The sequence below is a fragment of the Chanos chanos genome, chromosome 8, assembly GCF_902362185.1.
Source record: "Chanos chanos chromosome 8, fChaCha1.1, whole genome shotgun sequence".
In the NCBI taxonomy this organism is placed as follows: Eukaryota; Metazoa; Chordata; class Actinopteri; order Gonorynchiformes; family Chanidae; genus Chanos; species Chanos chanos.
In genome coordinates, this window is record NC_044502.1 from 38,142,973 (window position 1) to 38,167,015 (window position 24,043).

Consider the following 24,043-nt stretch of genomic DNA (forward strand, 5'->3'; position numbering starts at 1 on the left):
ATTACTCAGAGTTGAAAAGTTACATAATATACTTTAAAAAAAAAAAAAAAAGGGGCAAGAACTGACAACCCTTCCTGTTTACACGCATACACACACGTATATAAAGTTTAGTTTATCACATTTCGGAGGGGGAAAGCACTTTTGAATTTGAGTGCTAACACACTGAACAGAATAAAGCTGGTCAAAAACCAGAGGAATGCACTGACTCTCATCAGTGTGCACTGCATGGTTGTCTCTGGCAGACACTCTTCAAATGAATAGGGAAGGAAAGCTTGGCATTGCGCATGGACCTGATCATTTAAACCGAGCGTTTTCCACTCCAATTTTTCCTCAACAGTTACAAGCTTTGACAACTGCATCTGGCTGTAGTAGCTGAGGTATGCGTTTTCCTTTGGTCATGTTCTTATTTAGCAAAAGGACATGTATTTCATATCACATGACCACAGAAAACACCTTTTAGCATTAATGTGAATATAACAGAAACCACTGCATATAAATATTACGTAAATGTAAATATCAAAAGAAAGAGACTATAAGATGAAGTTTTTTTTTTAATTGTTTACTGCATGGCCTCACACATACATTGGTTTCTTTTGCACTGTGCAGTATGGGACAGGTACTATGGAACAGTGATGGTAAATGGGTGACAAAAACTGTTTATGGTATAGACTGAGGTTTATGAAGTTGAAAATAACCACATTCACATTGGTCAGCACTGCAAGGTCTGACTATGACCAGGGTGAGGTGATAAAGCTGACTGTAATCAATCCAACTCTAATACAGAGACCATATCATTTTGCCAAATACAATCTTCCAGCAGGACCTATATGAGAACTTCACCCCCAATCCCCCTCATTCCCTGTGATCAGCACAGTTTACAAAAGCAAAAGCACAGTACAACATACAAAAATAAAATCAAATAAAACCAACCATCTTCCTTACATGTCTCATTCACGTCACAGACAGATATCACAATACATCAGCCACAAATGAACCCATACACACACACACATACGCACACACACTCACACAGTAACACATGCACACACGACACACTCAAGCCACATGAAAAAGAAAACAAAACCAGAAGAAGTGGCCATCCGCTGACCTGTTTCTCCCTGTGATTCTAGGATCCCACAGGGGTCAAAAGTGACTTGTTTCTGGTCAGAGATTAGCTCTCTTGTTTTCTGGTCACTGCCAAACCTTTACCATTGTCTTGCCAAATAGCCAAGGACATAGTGCTGTCTGTGTTCACCCCCATCACAACACGAACACAGGAAAAGGAGGGGATAAAAAAAAAAAAAAGAGATAAAAAAAAGGAAAAAAAAAACAACAACTTTGCTTTAATTATGGGTTTCATTTCTCCATTTAAATGTATGTGTGTATATGTGGTTTTTTTTCTCTCTCAACACGTTTATTCTCATTTCATCAGTTTATACCTGGTTCTCTTTGTGAACCAGTGGCACTTAGACCGTGTTGTATCCCGCTGTCTTACTCCAGCTTTGTGGAGTCGCCTCCTTCGATGGGGTTGAGGAGCTGCTAGTTTTTTTTTTTAAGCACCTATGCCCCTTTGTTTTACCTCACTTTTGTACCCTCCATTTTTTCCATCCCTCAATCTTTGAGTTACTTTGCTGGAGACGCAGATACAGACAGAGCAATAGAGTGGGAGAGAGAGAGAGAGAGAGAGAGAGAGAGAGATAAAGAGAGAGCGAGCGAGAGAAAGAGAGAGGGAGTGAATGTGTGATCAGCTGAGCGCCGGGCCGACCTCGGTCCCTCTCCCTCTCAGCCCATCTCCTTCCACTGGCGGTAAAACTCCACGATATTCTTCAGCTCCATGCCTGCCGCCGCCACTGCCTGCACGGCCGACTGCAAAAGAAACCGAAGATACAAAATGTCCTCACAAAGGAGCTTTAATGACGACTTACAAAGACAGAGGCATGGGTGAGAATTACTCCGTTACGAATGTTAGGATACTGATATGTCTCCAAACTCATGGGAATCTAAAAATATAGCTAAGTGTGGACAGCTGCACATACCAGCCAAACCAGAGAGCCTGAAAGTTTAGATAAGCTTCTCAAACAATATCTGACCTTATGGTACTCCGCCATTCTGTTTAAAAATTGTGTACTACAATGTGTAAACTTTTCAAAGGAATGCATCAATATACACTTGGCCGGGCCTACTATTCTCCTACAAAAAGGCTAATATACCCTAAGATCAGCCCTCCACACCACACAAGATATCCCAACACTGAGTAAATGAGCCCACATGGCGGAGCGAATAAGAATAGCTTTATAAGAGCCAACGGCTGACGGGACGACTCCAAAAACGGATTGCGCGTTGGAGCTGAAAACACGGTGGAAGTGAGTGGAGAGGCCGTGCAAAGGGCCAGTCGCCCAAAGCGGACCGACCTTCATCGGGGCGGAGCGCTCGGACAGCTCGTCTAGAGTGTGTCCGGTCAGGACGGTCACCATGCCCGCCGTGTCCTCATCCCCGCTGCTCTGAGAGCCCGTCAGCTGACGACAGCTGTCCACCATCTTATAAAGATGCCTGCGGAGAAGGTAGATCAATAAACCGCTTTAGGAGGATAAGAGTTTAATCTTGCAGAATGAAAGGTATTCACACAGATTTGGACGCTTAGCACGGTAGAGATGGGCATTTTTTAAAATAATTTCCTGACTGGTATTAATCGATCGGCTTGAATCTCGCTGAATACTTATTCTGTGTGTAAAACATTTAATGCAAGCGCTAAAAAAGGCACCAACGTATTTGCATGCAGCAGTGCCTTGGAGAAAAGCCCGAAAGGGGGGAATCGGAGCCTCTTCCCGACGCTCTTGAAATGAAATTCACCTTAATCATTTTACTGCCATTTAATACAATTTGTTAACTGTGCCAGCTGAACAAGTTTAACTGAATGTGTTGTTCGTTGATTATCTAAAAATATTTGCATACACCCCTGTGATGATTACCCGTCTCCTTAACCCTGCAGAGAAAATGTGCTTCTGCTACGAGGCGCTGTCACCAGCAATAAGAACTATTTATTAATTAGTTCATTAAAATTATTTAAAAAAAAAAAAAAAAGGTAAGTGAAAGTCAAGTCAGATCTCAGGTTCAGCTCTGTTCTGAATATTCAGTGTAATCAGCCAATGCCTGTCCGTCCCTACAAACCGGTGGATCTCGGTCAGAACGGGGCTCACCAAGCTTCGATGTCCTGTCGTTTCAGTTTGTCTCTCTCAAAGCTTCTCCCAGATTCTTTCTGACAGCGGATGTACCTGCGCCCCACACGGAGAGAAAAGGCAAAGACGTGAGGGCGTTGAGGACGCACGTTACACGCGAGACTCTCCGCAGACTGATTCTATGGAAACGATAGAGATGCTGCTGCACGTGCATCTCTTCATTACTTCCAAAAATATTTCACCGCATATTTTTTTTTCTCTCTCTCTCTTCGACTGATCATCAAATTGATTGGCTTCATGAGCCTAACCAAAGCTGAACAAATGACATATGGGCAGACGCTGACAATGAACTTCACATACCTGTTATCATACTCCTCAAACAAAGCTGTCAGTGTTTATTTTTGGCTGTGTTAAAGCTCTCACCAAATTTGACTTATCCAAACGTGTATCATTACCTTATTGACATGATATGCGTTCACCCTAGAGAGGCAGAAATGGCTTGTTGTAACTTGGAGACATGCAACTATTTTGTCAGAAGTAAAAATGATCTGTTTACAGAAGGTTGGAGATGTTTGTAGCATCTATGGTGATGTCAGACTTGAGCCACACCGTGTCAGATGTACAGTGGGCGAAAAACAAATGGAAACATCCGACGATATATCTGGCGGCTAATAAGGATTTGGGCCACGCTTTGTCCTCAGAGCAGTTTAAATCCGTCTTGGAATGCTCTTATACAAGTTTTCAACTGTGTGCGGTGGGACACTGGACCATTCTTTAAGAGGGAACATTCTGAGTTCTTTGTGAGATGAAATTGAAAAGTTAATCCACAACAACTCCCCATAAAGGTCTGACTGTGTTTACAGCTGGTCACTGATGGGCTATGGTAGCCCAGCATCATAGTGTTAAATAAATCTTCAATCCATTTCCTGTGTATTCTGTGCTATCACCTTGGGACATGAACCTTCTGGGAAAACAGTCTTTGCAACAAAGGATGCACCAGGCTACCTAAAATGCTCCAACAAAACAGTTTTCATGTCACAATAGATTCACCCCTGGCCCTAGTTACATTGGTGCACTGGCCCTAGTTACATCTGTTTTGGTGCACTGGCCCTAGTTACATCTGTTTTGGTGCACTGGCCCTAGTTACATCTGTTTTGGTGTACTGGCCCTGGTTCTGAACGGAGACCAAGCCATAAAAAGCATCTTCATGAAGCACATGACATACAGTTTCTTAGTCAAAAGGTACTGCATCTTTGAATGTCATTTCATATCATTCGTGAGAGTCTACTGGAGTTGATGTAAATGAGTAGGGATTATCTATTACTATTTGTTGATAATATTTAAATACATTAACGCAGACTCCAGCATACTTTTCAGTGCGCAACTGTTATCTCAGCAACTGAAGATATTCAGGTTTAGAAATCATGTTTAGACATGGAAGTTAGTTAACTTCTCACCACTGTGGGTCCATCTGTGCGTTTGTGTGTGTACTTGCACAGGCGCTTGTATTAGGTGAAAGCACATGATCAACACGATTATGTATCTATAAATGTACTATTCATCATATACCAACTAATTTTACCAACTGAAGTTAAATGAATTAAAGGGGAAACACAGCAACTTACAAAATCAATTGAACACTGTAAACAGTCATTGTAATCAGCATGTTTGGCCCTGTTGGTGTTGTAGTGACTGACACAGGAAAATGTTATCTGCACTGATTCTATATTAAGATTAATGGCCACAGAGCTATTACTGCAGTAACAGCTTTGTGCAAACAAAGTTTCCACATGTGGTGCTTTGCCACATTGTATTATGTGCTACCAAGGTAGTCCTACAATCCACACCCACACACATTATTATTTCATTGAAAACCAATGTGGAACAACAAGTTGGAGACAGGTAAACAGAGGGAGATTTCCAGTCATCCAACAAACTGTGGAAACCCCGTGACTGTGTTTGAACAGTCAAGCATCCCGCGGCCTTTTCCCTCTCGCATATTTAAACCTGTCAAGTTGACAGTCAAGCGACGCATCTCAGATTACTAGTTCGTACCTGTTCCCTTTGCGGAACTCGGACTCGAGGAAACGGATTCCGTCTCGTGCTCCGGCATTTTCCTTCTTCAGCACGTCCAGCCCATCAATCACTGTGGGAAAGGTAATCAATAAAGAGTAAGATGCTTTGTAAAGGCTCGTACGATCAATTTAATCATTTATGCACGTGAATGCACACACATACACACACACAAACACAAGTCTATGCAGATTTTAACGTGACAAGCCAGTATTGTGTATATATGGACGATCTGTACGGCAACACGGTGTGGACAGAGCTCACGACTAACCGTATCGCGGCACAGTGCATTGTTCTATTCAGCCTTAACTCCAGGATACCAGTCGCACTGGACAACCACAGCACGGAGTGTTTTGTTCTATTAATAAATCCAGTACTCATAGTGTGAGTCCGGAGCTGTAACGCGTCTGACCTGTGCGGGGGATAATGATGATGAAGCAGCCACTGGCAGCCAGCTGTCTGAGCAGGCCCAGGTGCTGGCACAGAGCAGCTGTATCAGGAACCAGGTAAGGGGACATGGAGGACTGGGCTTTGGGCTGCTGGAGACTGCCCTCCAGCTGAGATACCTCTAACTGTGGGGAAAAAGCAAAGCAATGCTGCCTGAATCAACATCACGGGACTGTAACACGGCGATAAGAGCAGAAAGTCAGGGAAAAACAGGCAGCGGGTCCAAATAAAGCAGTTAGAGTCATGTCACAGGTTTGGTCATGTTTCTGAGCTTAGCTGTAAGAATAATATTTGACCTGCAGGCGAAGCTGGGCCATGTCCCTCATTAGACGGTTTCTGCGAGCCTCCTCCTCTGCCTGCAGAGTCCAAACAGCATGGGATTATCATATACAACTCACACAGATACACACACAGAGAGACAGACAGACACACACAGACACACACACACACACAGACAAACACACAGACAGACACACACAGATAGACACAGACAGACACACAGATAGACACAGACACACACACACACAGACACACACAGACACACACACACAGATACACACACAGAGAGACAGACAGATAGGCACAGACACATACACACACACACACACACACACACAGACAAACACACAGATAGACACAGACAGACACACAGACACAGACATACACACAGAAAGACTCAGACAAACACACACATACACATATGTTCACAGACAGACACACACACACAAGCCACGCGCCAATAAATTGCAGATATCAATCATAGCAGTGGTAACTACTAAAAATCAGGTTTGCACACATCCCAAGTAAAACATACTGGTTTTCCAGCAAAGGTACTCTGAGAAGTATCTTTTATTAAGGAAGTATGTTTTCAATTTTAAATTAAACACTTTTTCTTTTCATTACAATAACAGGGAAGTCTTCTAGAAACATCCCGCTCAGAGAGAAATCAAATAATCATCATAATTTCAAGCATTTCACTTGGCTGATTCCTCATTGCTTTGGGAGCTGAACAAAATGGACCAAAATGATAATTATTTCCTTTGTGGAATTAAAATGAGTATAACATTATACAGCAGTCAACTAGGTCATCAAAGCGCAAAAACTGTTTCTCTACAGATATTAGATACTATGACTTTATTTCAGCCCCATTTATTAAAAACAGAATGACATAATTATTCAGTTTTCCAGGGCTTTTACATGGTTTTTAAAATAAGAGAGACCCGTAAAGTATAATGTGCCCAGTAAGTCGGCGGTTAATGAACCTGCTGAGCCAGTCTTCTTACCATGCGAAACTGGGCCTTTGCCTGCTGAACCAGATTCTCTTGATCTGATTGGCCAATGCTGGTGAAGATGCCTGCCTCTGGGTTGAAGTGCAATATGTTGCCCTGGAGATTAGTGAGGAAGTGGCCAAAACTGCGAATGCAGCACAAGCGCACCACACACTGGGCGTCATTTAGAATGAGAATGAGAATGAGGGGAGAGAGGGAGAGAAAAAGAAAGAGAGAAAGAGAGAGAGAGAGAGAAAAGTGGTGAAAAGCTCCTTTAGAATGGGAGAGTGGCTATTAATAGGAAATCGTACATGAATAACAGGACCCTTTTTCGATTCGGTTTCAGTTCGCACTGTAGTGGAATGACAAGTAGTCTCCCTCATGCACGTAAACGCATGAATGAGGAAAGCAGCGCGGGCGGAGGTACCTCGTCCAGCGGCGTGAGAGAGGGTCTGTGGCAGGTGAAGTCGAGGCGGCGGTGGGCCAGGCTGAGGGCAGGGAGGTGGCGTAGGGCCAGGTCCTCTGGCAGGAGCAGTGTCTGGACCAAACCAGGCTGCTCGCAGTCATTAAGGAGCTCTCTCACCTCCTTATTCAAACCAAGTTCTGTGGGAAATAATCTGTATTATTACATCAGCCAAAAACCCAAGAGTCATAAACACGTCCCGAAACCTCATGACTCAAAGACAATATCGCAGCTTGCAGGTTTTGCCACAAGATCTAAGTGGGTGTGGATAATGAGATGAAAAAACCTTCTTTTTTTATGCTGCTTATGGAAAATTACCACTCAAATTGATGTGTAATCTACTTTTCCATTTGCAAGTCCAAACTAAACCGGCAGTGAGAAATATTCTGCGTCCCATATGAGATCTTCCACAGAGGCTGCAATCATATTTAATGAAGTTGGAGGACAAGGGCTACTAGTTTAACAAATCAACTACCAAGCTAAGTGTGGAGCTCCATAATTACAGGACGGGGAAGATCAGAAGTGTTCATCTCACCTTCCTCTAGGATTTTGTTTCCATCAGGCAGTAAGTTAAGCAACACGGAGAGTCTGTTCCACAAGCTCTGAGAACTCTATATTGGAGTACAGAAATTGTAGATGTCTCAAACAAGGTAGACAGAGCTGACATTAAGATTGCATATGACTGAACACTTTAAACCAGACGCAGGAAATGAAAACCATTTGAGATCATTTAGATAAACAGGCAAGTAATTTTACCTAGACGTGTAATGCATAAGGTCTCAAGCTATGAAATGCATTTAAATTGTCACAAAATTACATTTCATAAACAATTTAGGTGATTTTAAAATAAACCATGGATGAGAAACTTATTCAATGAAGTATGCTTTACCTGTGCACACATAAGGATAATATCTGTATTTGTCCTCAACCAATCCACAAAGATCTTCACAACCTGGATAAGACCCTGATTGGTCAGAATTTCAAGTCGTTCGGGCAACGTCTTCTCACTCCGAGATGACTCGTTGCTGTGTTCACTGCCCTCAGGGTCAGAATCAATTTCTTAAGAGAAGAAGAAAAAGTTCATTAACATGATTCCAAATACGTAACGAAACATCAGCACTCTTATTTTTACAAATGAAGAGCACCGTACCATTTTCATTGGTTCCATTTGCAATGTCGGGGCTTGTGTTGCTGGGCGGGTCTCCTGGAGGAGGCGTGGCTTCATTTGAAGGGATAGGGTCTGATTCAGGGGTGGGGTTAGTGGCGTTCTGAGGTCGGAGCAGCACGTTACTGAAAGTGGGCGCGAGGCGGAAGCAGCGTTTAGCCTGGAACAGCTGGGAGGACATCGCCTGCAGGTTACTGCTGATGCTGGCCTCGTTGGACAGCAGAGGGCCGTTAGTAGCTGGTGGGGTGGAGCCTTCCACCCTATTGGGCTGCCGTTGTTCCTCCTCCTCTTCGTCATCCGGCTGTTGGTCTTGAGCCGCGTTCTCTGAATCCTCCATGTCTTCCAAATCCGAGCGAGATTCCTGACTGTTCATGTCCGAGTCCGTCTCCACGTCGAAAGCCGTGCCTCCCTCGTCCTCCTCCGACCCGCTTTCCCAGCTCCCTTCTTCAGCCAGCGGGTCTCTCCGTCCATCCTTCCCCAAAGAAGAGGAGTTTATCTGGGATCCGGTCGCCCCCAGACCATCCATCTGACTCAGGTCTTCTTCGTCGTCCTCTTCGTCGCTCTCGAATCCTTCGCTCAGGTCGCTTTCGTCCTCTTTGCGAGCGCAGCGACGGCGACGGAGCATGGAGAGGCGAGAATACTTCCTCTTCTGTTTCTGTTTCTCCTGGTTCAGCTTCTTCTCCGTTCCTTTCTTAGCCCCAACTCTCCTCCTTTCTCCTTTAAGGTCGTCCTCGTCGTTTTCTTTCTCCTCCTCGTCCTCTTCGTCATCTTCCTCTTCCAACGAGCCGTTCTGAAGTGTTCTGTCTTCCAAAGTCACAGTGCCGGCCAGCTCTCTGGAATCTGGATCTTCAATGAGCAGAAACACAGCAATAAGTTTTAACTGCTCACTGACAATAGCCAAAGAACAATAAGTGAAAAGACATCAAAAAAAGTGAAAAATCTTGTCTCTTCCTCTCCCCATCTTGTCAGCTAACCTGTGTTGTCAGTCCGTAGTGGTGGAACAACACTCTCCCCCTCCTCCAGCTCAGCCTGCAGTCGGATGTTGACGTGGTTGACCAGGTGAGAGAAAAGAGCTAGGGTAAATGCGATGGAGGCACTGTACTGTTTGGAACCTGAAACAAAACAGGCGTTTGGCTGTTAAAAAACACAAAACATCTTAGTCCTAAAAAGATTAAAAAGCGTCGATCTGTTTCAGTTTCCTAATTCAAATAAAACGAAGTTATTTCAGTTTTATTTCAGTTTCAATGTTTTTTTTAAATGTAACAAGATATAATACACGCTCACAGAACTACTGTGGTTAGGAGGGACTTGAACCCAAAAGAACATCGGTGTTCTAATAATCATGAGACAATCAAATAAACATTTAAAAAGAGGTTTACAATAATTTATATGATCACAGGAAATGCATTTTGCACAAATGAGTATACTTTGAATGAGACTGTCAATTCACGCTGATCATATCAACACCATATTAAGACGGTCCATGCGAGTACAAAAGAATAAGGAGTGGTCTTGGTCCTCTTAAGAGAACGACATCCGTTTTTAATCCTGACATTCCCCACACTCACCTCCTCGTTTGAGGCTGTGTACCACCATCAGGCAGGTGACCACTATCTTAAAGACCAGGCTGTCTGGGAGAACCGAGGAGCCCGAGTCGTGTTCTGCCTCCTCCTCACTGGCTGAGTGGTCGCTGTGGGCAGGCGCAGGAAGGTAGAACAGCACCAGGTTAAAGTCTTCCAGCACGGACTGGCACAGCGACGTCAGCTCCGTCTCCATCATACTGAACGCGGGGCGGAGAACAAGGGTTTCAGGCGACGCGAAGATGGACAGTGGTACGAGCGAACTCGAAATGTGAACTTAAGACAACCTTACCTATTCTTGGGCTGTAGCAAACTCTGAAGGTACATAAAGCTCACGAGAAATCGTTTTATGTCTTTTGACCTGAGGGGAGGGAGGAACAAATTTGAGCGCCGCATCACAAAATCTTGTCTTCGACAACCAACTCTCAAGTTATTTATTTTTTTTATCTCTTTCAAAGGAAAGACTAACCTCTGGCATGAGGGAGAGAGCTTCTTCATCTCCTGTTTCTTGACTTGATGGTACATCTTCGCTGCCTTGTCAAACAGACGCTTCAGGTTTCCATAGGCTCCATCAAAAGGAGTCTCCGACTGAATACTGGAAGACAACAACAGCAAGTCAAGGCAGACGCGTTAGTTCTTTCTTAACAAAGACAGATGCCGCCATCATCATCAAATGAGGCCCTGCACTCAACCTACGCCTTTACCTCGGTCTGATAAATCATCCATCCAAAAGAGCCAATATTCGACAGCAGTGCACGATACAGTAAATCACTAAAATGACCGGCTGCTCTCTTTTCATCTCCTGTGGCTGCAGTATGCCTACACTGACACCCTGAGGAAAACTAAAAAATGACAAATGATTTCTTACCAGCGCAGGTAGTAATAGGTGGCCTCCACATTATACAATTTACTTCCAGCGAGCGTACCCAGCTGATTGAAAGGCATTCCTGAAAGACAGAAGCAGACGAATTAAATAAATAAATGAGTGAGTGAACAGATGAGCTAATTTATGATCAATTTGACTTGTGACGAAAATGAATTTAAGTTATACCATAACTGAAGCCGCTACTCTGATCATTTATACAGAAGTCTAAAAAATGTTTCGGAGAATATGAATGTGCGGCTATGGTAACAGAAGTGAACAGTTACAGTGCAGTTAAATGACATTGAAAAGACATCCATCAAACACGTATCCCTGGGTATTCTGCAAAGATGTGATGTATGTGAGAAACTGTGATTTACCAACGTGTGGCGTAACAGAGAGGGCCTGGTGATAAAAACGTTCGGCCAACTGCTCCGCCTCCACTCCAGCTAATTCGTTCTGGTAGCGAGCTGCAAAAAAAAAAAAAAAATCGTTGAACATCACTTTAACCTGTCTCCACCTACTGAATGTTCAGTGTGGTGGTAATAAATCTCAGATAAAATACTATGTACATCTCAAGTGACATGTAATCAAAAAACAGAATAAATTCGACCCACTACAAATTCCTAAGAGTGATTATACATTCATTTTCATATTTCTAGTACAACGTATAGGGTGAAAGGCTGACGTTACCAAGATCTCCCAAATACACAAGGCATCTATGGCATGCCATCTGGGCCCATTCCATCTCTTTGGGCGAGGCCGAGACTGGCTTCTTACGACCTAATGAAATGGGAAAAAGGAAAATGGACTACTTCAGCAATCTGAAACATTTCATATCCACAAGGAACCAGGACTGTCCTAAGTCATTCTTGGAGCACAGGTGTGTTACAGGTATTTACATAGAAAACCAGGTCTGAGCACTCTCAAATCACTTGTTTCTCTTAATGAGCCAAAGAACTATTGCGTTGCAAAAAATCAACAATAGCCTGTGAACAGATAAGGCCTCTAAGGTGACTCTGTGTACCCTGCCACATACCCATACCCAGGAGCCAAATAATATTATTTTGCCATATATGATATCAATCATCGCCACAAAGCAATAACTTGCCTATGAGTGGATCTGTGACATGTGTCCAATCAATGCAGTCCTGTAGCTCCAGCTGATAGTGTGACTGGATGTAGAGAAGAAGGTGCTGGTAGAAACCCACTCCAGCGATCAGGTGAGTCCTGTAAGCACACTCCAGAGCACTGCGGCTGTGAATGTGCTGTAAGACGGAGAGGCGTTAGAGGGGAGTGTTAACCCATTAAGACCAGAGGCAACATTTGCACGATCCCTTTAAGACCGGGTGCGTGCTTCTCCCTTTAGAACCGGATGCGATGCGAGTGCATTTTAGATGATATTGTCATTTTCAAGACCCGGGACCCATGACATACACCGTGATTCGCTGCATTACACGTGGGAAAGGCAAAATGCTTTGTTTGTTTTTATCAGTGCTCTTAGCCCATCTTTGTCTCTTAGCCTCTGCGTGGACCGCTAAAACGTTTCTAAAGTTGCGCTTCGGACAGTGACAAGGGCTGACGACCTCAGCGAGGGGAGCGACACTGATGTGCTCAGCTCGCTCAGGAAAAGAATCAAAGCATTTCACACTGAAAAAAAACAAGCAAAGTATTTCGACTTCCCCACATGTATTTCAGCACTTTTTTTTACAAGGAAACTGTCCCATCAGGCCAAGTGAAATGAAAATGAACAGCTCAAATGACACAATGAGCAGCACAGGGTTTAACTGTACAGATCTAATCATCTCCAACATCACAGGGGATGATTAGGACAAAATCACAGATGAGGACGTGTACTTTTCTTCAGGACATACAGGTTTTAAACACACAGCTATACCTTCTTGTTTGTCTTGATGACCTGAATGACCTCGTAGTAGACCTTTCTCCACAGCAATTCCTCTGCCTTGCGGCCATAGTCAACAGGGTGGAGAAACATCAACTTCACACACAATTCTCTGAGCCTGGGAACACAGAGACAGATACCCAAAAAAGTGACTGCTCTGTATATTTATTTTGAAGGGAAACATGACTGAACTGAACTTAACCCGAAGCCCGAAGTAACCATCAATCACTGTGATGACATAATTTTGAAAGAGCACAAGGCTTCAAGGCTTACTTGTTGCGGAGGCTGATGTTCTCTGGTTTGAAGACCTCCCTATACGATGACTTGCTGCCAATGATGACATCCAACTTATGCACTGACTCCACTACAGCTCTGTGTAAAAAAAGGTGGAATCCAGAAAGTGCATGACCAACAGCCTCTCAATGCGGAACTGATGTCCACTCATGTTCTCAAAAATCAAATCAATCTCATAACTAAAACAGTCACCACATTGGTGACACCTAGGACAATAAGAGGAGACATTTGTCTTAAAAGTGATATTCTTAGAGTAATGGCTAATTCAGATTACATTATACTGATAGTTTATCTTGGCTCATCCAATCCATCGGTATGTTCTTCATAAGGACTACATAAGCGTATAAGCATGCAAAGACGCAACTATATCTAAACATATGAGAACACAAAACAAATTGAACGACACCATAAGATTCAGACCAATGTATAATTCGCTGTTATATCTAACCGGTGCCATTGCAAATCGAATTCCTAGCAATCACCTGCAGTTAAAACTACGGATTTTTTGATACTTTAAAGAATAAAACGTTATTGTTTCACTAGCTATGAAATGACTGATATCACGTGTTCTAACCTTCAGCTTGGTAAGTGAACTAACGTTACAAGTGTTGACAATTTTAAAGCTCTACCAGAGTGATTCTCAGAAAGAAACCGGATGCTTGGAGCCGGCATGCCGTAGCTGTTTCGTTGCCTTTCATGATGGCCTGGCAGTGGGGTTTCGCTCCACGTTAGATTTGTGGATCGGCTAGTCAATGAAATTTGGTTTACCACCGGGTTATTTGTCACAACGTGTGCAGTTCGCTAACTTAGTCAGCCGTCATCATCACTTGCTGACTAGCTGCCCATACACAACTAGATAGCTACCTGGGTTCTGTTAGCTACCTCTTGAACCTTATTTGGAGCAGAACCACTCTCTTGCTGCTGGACAGCGTCTTGTAGTCGAACCGTTGACGTTACCCTGACTAGCTAGCTAACTTAGCGTGACATAACTAGTTCCTTTTATGACAATATGACAGGGTATCCGAACTATCTCATCGGCCTTATTGTACTCACCTGTACAGCCGCTTGATATGAAGGACTTTCGCCTCTGGCTCGCTGTCTTGCCCGGGTCCACTCATACTAGCAAAGAAAACGTACTTCCAGTGTTTCGGCTAGTTTACGATTAGCACTGGCTGTCTACCCGCCCCCCTGTAACCTAGAGCTAATTTACACAGGCTTGCTTGCCTGGTTGTGTAGCTATCGGTAGCTATCTCTCTGACTGGGTAGCTGGCTAGCTAGCTAACGTCGGCTCACGTTAGCTAGCTGTCTAGCTTACTTCTGCTGATCACTTAAACTGTGTCGCTGTCTTTCCTTGTGTCCTCTGCCACACACTCTTCTACCCATCCGTTCAGTATTTGGGTAGAAGAGGGTATGAACGATTGATTTAGTTAGCAATAGGTCAGCTGTCACTCCCCGAAGTATATATTGTGTTGTTCCCCGTTCCAGGCATCGCTCCGAGAGCGGCCATTATTGCTGAAAACAGTGAGCTGTTTAGTATCGCGAGAATTACGATGGTGGTTAAACTATACGCGCGGATTTGTCACAAGGTTGCCAGATCGTGTTCTTCGTAAGAAACACTTCTGGAGCATCTACAGCAAAGTGTTCTATTTTTCTTTTGACTTCAAATGAGACCGTACAAAAATATGCGTCATTTGAGGATGAATGCCTAAGAGATCTGAATAGCATATCAGTACTGCATTTGAATAAATATGTGTCTTAAAGACTGGCCAGCCTTTCATTTTTTAAGCCCCAGAAGAAGTTTGTATTGCTGTTTCATATTTATAACAATGAAACATTATTAGAGTAATCTTTTGCTGAAGAAAGTACAGTACAGCATGCATGAAGTGCAGCATATTTCATGGCTGTTAAACCTTGCTCTCTAAGGCAATGAAGTCCTTTATGAAATACATAATGAGAACAGTGACTTGAAATACAAACAGCACATAATAAGCTTTCAAGCAACGAGTTGTGATAAGAATTTAATAATTTCTTTATTAATCTGTTTAGGTATTTTCGCTATGATTCACTCACCCGAAAAATATAAATTTCGGTTTATTCAAAAAGGAAATGAAGATAATATCATTAACCGCAGTGAGTAAATTAAATGATGAAATGAGCATTGCAGTAATAATCATCATTATTACCATAATATGTAAATAATCATAATTTCAACATTCATAACAAATCAATATACATTAGCAATACACTCCCAAAAATCACTCTTTCCATTGGTATATACAAAAATCAAATTAAATCCCCAAAAGTCTGCCCTTTTTGAAACAGAAAGTTTGGGAGCAGGGGAGCTTATGGCTTGTCAAAGAGCATGAATATGAGTGGCTATTGGCTGGATAATGTCAAATAAGAATTTACTAAAAGGAGGCACATGTTATTATGGTACTCATTTGCAAGGGCAAAATAACTTATCACTAGCACAGGAGTTTTGCTCACCAATAGTACTAGGGGTACAAAATATCTGACCAGACAAAAGGTCAATGGGATAGAAAGGGACAGAGCTTAGAGGAATATGTGTTAAGGAACAAAAAGATCAGTCTTTCAATTAAAAAAAAAAAATCAATGTATCTGCAACTGTTGCGCAACCTCACCAAAGACACAAACACACAACTTCTGTGAAAATGTAGAAACATTCAAATTAAATGTAAAAAGAATTATAATAGCTATAGGGAACAATACTCATGAATTTGAAAGATAACTACAAATATTGTTGGACTCTATATATAGAGATATATTTACAAACATTGCTTGGTCACCCAAAAGTTATTACAAAATGCCTCAGTCAATGAGAAAATGAGTGCATGCCAGAGACTGGCGATTTGTGTGGGAGAGTAAGAGTGCTGCATGATAGGTGACAGACACCGCATGTTTGGTCTGTTCGAAAAAGTGCTTTCAAGACACTTGCCTTTCATTGGCCTATGTCAGCCTCTTTGTCTCCCAGAGGCTGCCTTGTGTCCCCTTTTACCACATAAATTCTCAATGGGAGAAAAAGAGAGATACGGGGAGAGAGAGAGAGAGGGAGAAGGAGAGGGAGGGGGGGGGAGAGCAAGAGAAAGGAAGAAAGTAGTAGACGGAGAAAATTCATTCTGTACACTGCATATACAAACAGACTATATATACAAATACATATATACACACATACATCCAATATATACAAATAGACTGCACACACACACAGTGTATATACACACACACATTCACCCATATCATTATTTAACCTGTAATCTCTCTTAGTGTTATTTTTATCTGGCATGAAAAGAGGAAGCAGAGAAATGTCCAAGTTGCCTGGCAGTAGAATCCAAGCAGAGAAAACAAAGCAAATTTCAACTCAAATCTCAGCTCAACCAAAGCTGTTTTCTAATACAGTGACAATCTTAAATTCGAGACTGTCAAGCTACTAAACTTTAAATCTTCATCCAAAGTGTCTGTGATCGTCTGTAACTGAAGAGCTCCACCGCGAGTGCGAGGGGGAGGGGGAAAAAAGCCAAAAAGAGAAATCCATCTCCTTTTTCACAGACGATAGAGAAATGTGGTGTGTTCAAGTCACAGCAACTTAGAAATAGGCAAAGGGGGGAGCAGGTAAAATAACAATTCCATCCATTGCGTCAGAATCCAGAGGAAATGATTCCTCTCAAATGATTATTTCAAAAGATTGTCACAAGAGAAATGAATTGATCGAAAAAAAAAGGAGCATTTTCAAACGTTCAGCTTCAAACAGTGTCAGACAAATAAGTCGATGAGCTGGGAAGAGTCCCGCTGAAGAGTGTTTTAAATGACTAAAGCAAGTAATGAATTGTAAAGTTTCATTATTTCCAGCCTCCATGAATGTCCACTTAATCAATAATCACTTCAAATCAGTGTCTGTTGAATAAAGGCTGTGCATATTTAGGTACCTTTAAATCAGAGACACATATACAGAGCAATAAAAATCAAACAAAATAGGATCAAATTAGATAAAAGCTTGACAGATGGGAGCACTTACGATCATAAATGGTAAATGAGAAGAATTAGATTATGGTAAAAGTTATTAAGCATGAGAGAGTAACTAAAAACAAAGCACCTTTGAAAAGTTTGCTAGCCACAGTGCCCTTCCCTCTCTCCTAGTAATATGTGCACTTCAATTTGTGTTTTCTTTCATTTTACATATTCATCCAGACTACTTACACATTCTGCCAATATGAGAGTATCCCTCCTGTGCCAGCATAGCCAACAGGCCATTAAGACACAGAGGCATTGTATGTCAGAAGTAAATGTCCAAACACTGGCATAGAGTGTAATGAGTCAAACCATCAAATGAGAGTGAAAGGGCACGTGGGGGGGTGGGGGGGGGCAATCTCCTGATTGGGTCACCTATGGCTCTGGAACCAGTTCGTAACAAGGACATTACCAGAGCTGTGGTCTGCCCCTCTGTCAACCAACTGAATCTTGAGACAGTGCCCTTGAATTAAGGCCAGGCCATCCCGAGGAATGCCCTGGCTGAGTCAGCCAATTAGGTTCCAGATTGTCCTCCACGAAGCTGTGTGAGTGGCTGAAGGGAGAGAGGAAAAAAAAAGAGAGAGGGCAGGTGCTTGATGATGGTACTAACCAATAATTGCTACTAATCTTATAGAGAAAATGGACAAACCACCCACACAGGTAGCCTTTCCAACTAAATGTGTATTTACCAGTTTATGTTTGGCTGTGAGGCAATAGATTGTTTTACCTGAGTCTCTCAATTCTGCTTCTGAGGTATATTCATGGCACTGCACATTTACCAATCTAAAACCCTGTAGTCCCACATCTTCTATTGGGATGTAACAAGTTGCCTGCTTTTTATTACTGAATAGAGCACAAGTCACTTAAAATATAGCCCTCTATGTTCTTTGAATTACTTAGAAATTGACAATCGTTTGTTTTCTACACCAAAAATAACCCCATAGTGTTTGTAACTTTATCGCTTAATGTGTTGTTTTTGTTGTTGTTTTTTTTATTGTTGTTATTTATTTTTTTTATCTTTAAAAACGGTCTCATCCTGGCCAACTGCACTGGCTCAAAGATTTCTTTACATGTTGAACTCTATTTAAGTTGCTTGAATGAAGTTATATAAGGCCTATGTCTTTGTTAACAAAACTGTAAAAGTCATGAACAGGGTGATTTAACTCTGTAGAAAGCTTCAGCTAAAACTGAGAGAAACCAATGAGCTCGCTATATCAGCATTACAACGTATATATACATACATATATATATATAAAAGTATGCATTGAGTCATACATATATATATATAAAAGTATGCATTGAGTCAAAATAAACTAATAAAATACACAAATCAATCTCAAAACATGGAGTTCAAAGACACTACACATGAAAGTGGAAAACAGCAACAACAAGCAATTGTACAAAGGAACATAAATTATACAATCATTCCTAGACGGTAGTGGAATATTTTTGCAGGAATATGGCGTTTTTTTCTGTACAGTACATAGAACAAGATTATTTTATACCACCATGTCATATATTAACATTGTGCAGTCTTGATACATAGCACAATGCTTTGCCACTGAACTGAACTAACTGAGCTACATTATCAAAGTAATTATTTACCGGTTACCTTATTAGATATAATATATGTGATTCCAAAGTTACTCTTTAAGGTCTGTTTTAACTTCTTCATATCTTTATAGCTCACACTGAAAAGTTCTCTATTCTCCCTAGTATTTGCAACACTATTAAGGATGATGGCTCATTTGAGGCAAACACTAACCTGTATAAAAATATGTTCATACCAAAAACTACATCTGCTTGTCTCTGAACTATTATTCATCTTATTTTGGTATAAGGACAAGTTTCTATTACCTGACAGAGACCACTTCACACTCTATTGTGACCACTTATTATCCATTACACACACGCACACACACACACACACATACACACACACATACACACACACACACACACACACACACACACACACACACAGACACACACACACACACACACACACTCACCACGCACACAAGCACACACACAAGCACACACACACACACAGACACACACACACACACACACAGGGATGTTGAATGTCAGTAATGGCATTTAGAAAAAAAACAAAACAAGCGATCTTAATGAAAGAAGGATGCATGGACAGGGGAAACAGGATGAGAGGCAGTGCTATGACATACAGCTTGTTTTTTTTGTTTTTTTTTTGAGATGGCACTGATTGTTTCTATAGCACCAGTATATCACACATAGGTTCTGAGATTGAGAAGAGAAAAACATTGCACAAGTAAAGTCCACTGAGACAAGTCCCACAATTACAATTTTTAAGACCATGAGCACTTTCCATCAATGTGACAGACAAATTCACAAAATGGAACCATCTCCTCCTTGTTCTGGACTCCTTAGTCCACAATGCTCCACATATCACTGAGGCGGGATTGCACACAAAGTTCCTTGAAATATTCTACTTGATCTGTTTTACTCGGCCACTGTCATGATGTTATTCTGATGTTACTGTTTTTATGCTTGTTTTCAAAAACCCTGTTTAAAGATACTAAAAGGCACTAAGGAAGCCAGGCAATTTTATAACGTCTTCATCAAAGGACTTTTGATGGCTGGCCTTTTTTTTTTTTTTTTTCTTTGTTACAAGAACTTCATCCATGCACGCAGTTACAGGACACCACCACAAATTGGCTTTAATACATTTTTCTTGCGAACCCTTCGAGGTGTAAGTAGGCAAGCTGTTCACAAAAAAAAAAAAATATCTATGAGTTTATAGCAGTGATGTTGAAGAGACAGTTCACGTATGCCTCAAATAAAACATGTGAGGATCCTACACAATCCAGGATTCAAAGGGTAGTTCTGACCCAGGATACAGGACAGCTACTAGCAAAACAAAACTCTAATTTTGACCAAAAAATTGGGTTGGATCCACTTGAAAGCCCTTTTTTTTCTCTGTGTTGATGTTAGGATCATATGTTCTGCCCTCCATATACTTCTGTTTCTCTGAAGCACAAAAGAAAGGGGGTGGGGGGGGGAAGTAATAGCTTCACCCATGAAGACAAAAAAGAGGGGAGGACAGCAGAGGGAAATGTCTTGTCATCTCTTTGTAGCGACTGCTTCTTCTCATTTGGATCTGCTTTACGTTGTTATTGACCTGCTCCCCCTCCTGCTACTCTCCATCTTGTGGTTACTGTTGCTGTGTTCCCAGTTACCATTGTGGCTCTCACTGGGGAAGATTTTTGGTTGCCACAAAGCTCTCCATTCTGGGTTATTTGAGTAAGGGACAGGGGAGGTGGGGCTAAAAAAGAGGGTGGGAATCCATTCCAGGAGGGGATCTCAGAAGACATGTCTAGGGAAGAGATTCCATTGCCAGGACCGATGGCTATTCCTCCTCCTCTTTCCCCTCTTCGGGCAGCTCTCACACCGGGGTCTGCTGAACCCAGGGAGGAAAGCTGCTCTTCCTAGCAAGACAGAGAGAGAAGGAGAGGAGAGAAGGGAAGAGGAACAAGGTAGAGAGGGGACAAGTGGAAGACGGAGTGTTGCATGATGGTCGTGGAGCATGGAGGGCAAAATGAAGCAGGGCAAGTCAGGGCAGGGCAGGGCAGGGCAGAGTAATAAGAGGATCATTAAATGACAAAGTGGGAAGAAATATAGAAAAAAATGAGACAGATAAATGAGATGGAAACGGTGGATTAATGGAGCAGCAGAGAGGGAAAGACGGGGAAAGGGATAGAACGGTTCCCGTAGAAAATGGATCAATACAGGGTACAGAAGACAGAGATCAAAGCATGGGGAGACACACAGAGGTAACAAAGAGGGCAGAAAAGAGATTGAACAGTGAGAGGACGGATTAAGAAGGGAGAGGAAAGAGGTGAAAGGAAATCAGAGGAACAATGGAAAATGGAGGGAGGAAAAAACGAGGGAGCATTCACAGATATGCAAAGGAGAGATAGAGGACACAGAGAAAGAGAGGAATGGATGGGATTAAAAATTGGGGTTGACAGACAAAGTCAGTCCAGAAGGTTGTTTGGCTCTCATGATGCTGAACTGTAGAGGGCTACAGTGTTGGAAATGATGAAGGATGTCAGAAGAGTCAGGTAAAGTGGTTTGTCTATGCTATGGATACAATCAATTAATGTGATTCTAAGGGAAAGGGAGCTTATCCATGAAACCATTTAAAATATCATAAATACAAGAGTAAAAACGAGTTTAATAAGAATTTAATGGACAGACATGATCAATAAAAGTTGTAGCCCAGTGTATTCTAAGGCCTTCCTGCGAAAAGGCAAATACTCTCTACAAGGTCTTTTAATAGGCAACAATGGACAGTGCTGAAACTCAAAACAATATAATAATGGAATAAAGCACTATATTTCTGTTCTTGAGATTTGCCTTTGGGTCAGCTTTGCGTTATTGGACCGAATTTCATTATCAGTATGTTGTAAGCATTATCAGCATGCTGTTTTGCAGAGGTGGGTTGCAACTACTGGAAGTGGCAAGGAAAGTATCAGTATAAAAGTATCTAATTAATTTAAAGAAGGAACCTCTGTGGACTGCACTTCCACTTTTGGGATATTTAAGTAAGCTTCAAAGAAAAGTGTACTTTTATCTACACTTCAACAACTCTTATGTTACTTGTTTCTTTTTTTTTATATAGCTGAAGACTTTTTAATTATATAGTGTGTGACAATGGCCACCAATGTAGTTTCTCAAGCTGTACTCTAAGTTACAGAAAAAAGAAATAAATAACATGAATTATTATGCTGAGTGTCCAACAAACAGAAACTCTACAACAATTTCACCTCGCAACTGCATTTGTAGTCAATGTAAATAATGCTGTGTTGCTTTAGTTTGCACAAAGATGTGGACATGTCAACATACAAGACCCCCATCAATTATTATTATTATTATTATCAATATATTTTTTAAAAGAAGCATGCAGCAGTGAGTACATAGCAAACATGTCTTTGTTACATTAACTCTGAAAGAGTTTATATGGTCACACTCTTAGCAAAGCGGTATTACATAGAATCTATAAGATTTGATTCAACAGTCTCACAGTTAAATGTACAGTGATTTACTGTGTAACTGGCTGAACTGGGTGGCCATTGATTTTATGTCCAGGAGGATGCTTTAACTGTAATGTGCAGTTTCACTGAAGTGGTAAGTTCTTCCTGAGGGCTGACAGGTCTCACATCTGACGTATGGTAATAGACAACAGCAGCCTGTTTATAAAGCTGATACACAAGTCCCCAGTTTGGGAAGTTGGGCCAATTAGCTCTTAGCAAGAGCAACAGTACAGTATCTAGAAGCATCGCCAAGAAACGTGTAGTACTAGCGAGATGTTAGTTGGTTGTTCATCATACTCTTTATTGTTTGTAATTCAAAGGTTAAGGCATTAAACCATAAAGTTTGAAATGGACTAATATTGGATATATATATATATATATAACTTACTCTTACATAGTAGCTAGTAATTAAGTTTGATTTAAAGGTACTTTACATTTGTACTTCAGCTTGAGTGAATGAAAGTAGATGTAATTACTTCTGCTTGAGAACAGAATTTGAGTTACTCTACCCACCTCTGCTGTCATGTAAAAGCTACCTCTTTTGGTGGTAATGACAGCCTCATTGAGTCGTTAACAGTCTAACAAAAATGATAGCATTTTTTGCCTTAAAAAGTGGGTTAATCTTGATTATTACATTATATGAACAGCCCACTATGACTTCAACAAGTGACATTGGCAAATGTTGGCAATTTGGAGAAACACTGAAAGGTTAGTTTGTGTAAAATTCTCTTTAATTATGATGAAAATACTGGGATGGGCAATGACTGTTGGAATGTTTGATAGAATTAATGTAAAATCTTACTATTGATTGCTAAGGCAAAGAGACATTCCAAGATTCAATATGTGACCATGCCTATATACAGCCACACTGAGCTTTTTAGTCTCTATGAATCATCTTATATTTGAAAAGGTCAAAAAGAAACTTAAGAGAAAGATTGTAATTAAAGTGGTGCAAAAACAAAAAAAATACTACTTTAGATTAAAATAGCTAAAGTGCCGAACTCGAGTGGAATATGAAGCATGAAGTGGTGGTGTATTTCAAATGAAACTTGTTATCTTTTAACTATGACTAACTTATGACTACTTTCATCATGACATGTGCTTTTAGGTAAAAGCACAAATCAAAACTGTGTCAGACTCACTGTAAAGAATTGTAAGCCCATCCATTTCCATGATGAGTATGTTAGTCCCAATATACTCTGAAATAACGGTGGGCTGAAATTCACTACTAGTGAATGAGACAAAGTTTCTGTTTGGTCTTAACATCTATCCTTACCTACATGGGCGCAGAGTCATTGCCAATACCAGTCTGAGGTCAGTTATTAACTAAATCAAGGTCAGTGTTTAAGCCGTCATTTTCTGTCTTGTTCAGTGAGGTCTGTATTGAGGCAGCAAGGAAGGAAACAGTTGGGTTAAACGGATGGGTGGATGGGTATCAAGAGAAGTGTTGTGAACTGTTTTCAGTTAATACCAAGGTAGTAACAGTTGGAGACTTCATTGGTAACTTCAACTGGGAAAGACTAAAAGCTTCCAAGTTTTCACAGAAGAGGTCAGTGGTACTCAATTAAATAATGAGGAAAAACAAATTTTAAAAGTATAAGACATGAACTTAACACAAGTACACTGAAGTCAATATTTATAGAATGAATCAGTTTTCTTGAAAGAAAAAATTATAGTGAAGGAAAATAAGTAAAAGACCTAATTCAAACCA

The 24,043-nt window shown here is 41.4% G+C and overlaps 2 protein-coding genes across 2 annotated transcripts in view; both read right to left on the reverse strand.

The window, feature by feature from the left end:
- Positions 1–1,327: 1,327 nt before the first annotated feature.
- smg5 (SMG5 nonsense mediated mRNA decay factor) lies at positions 1,328–14,710 on the reverse strand. The gene is made up of 23 exons (XM_030782670.1): positions 14,285–14,710; positions 13,211–13,309; positions 12,932–13,055; positions 12,146–12,302; positions 11,728–11,817; positions 11,415–11,504; positions 11,041–11,119; positions 10,642–10,767; positions 10,465–10,533; positions 10,161–10,372; positions 9,567–9,704; positions 9,124–9,438; positions 8,603–9,051; positions 8,317–8,472; positions 7,963–8,038; positions 7,392–7,567; positions 6,980–7,138; positions 5,993–6,052; positions 5,662–5,821; positions 5,232–5,322; positions 3,198–3,272; positions 2,412–2,550; positions 1,328–1,866 (listed from the first exon to the last, which is right to left on the reverse strand). Exons 1-23 carry the CDS (start codon positions 14,347–14,349, stop codon positions 1,783–1,785), a joined length of 3,189 nt encoding a protein of 1,062 aa, XP_030638530.1. The 5' UTR covers positions 14,350–14,710; the 3' UTR covers positions 1,328–1,782.
- A 2,982-nt stretch (positions 14,711–17,692) lies between these two features.
- The window catches only part of syngap1b (synaptic Ras GTPase activating protein 1b), a 54,143-nt gene continuing 47,792 nt past the window's right edge, over positions 17,693–24,043 (reverse strand). Inside the window, exon 21 of the mRNA XM_030781795.1 lies at positions 17,693–17,810. Within this exon, the coding sequence (XP_030637655.1) occupies positions 17,693–17,810 (118 nt within the window). The remainder of the gene's footprint in view (positions 17,811–24,043) is intronic.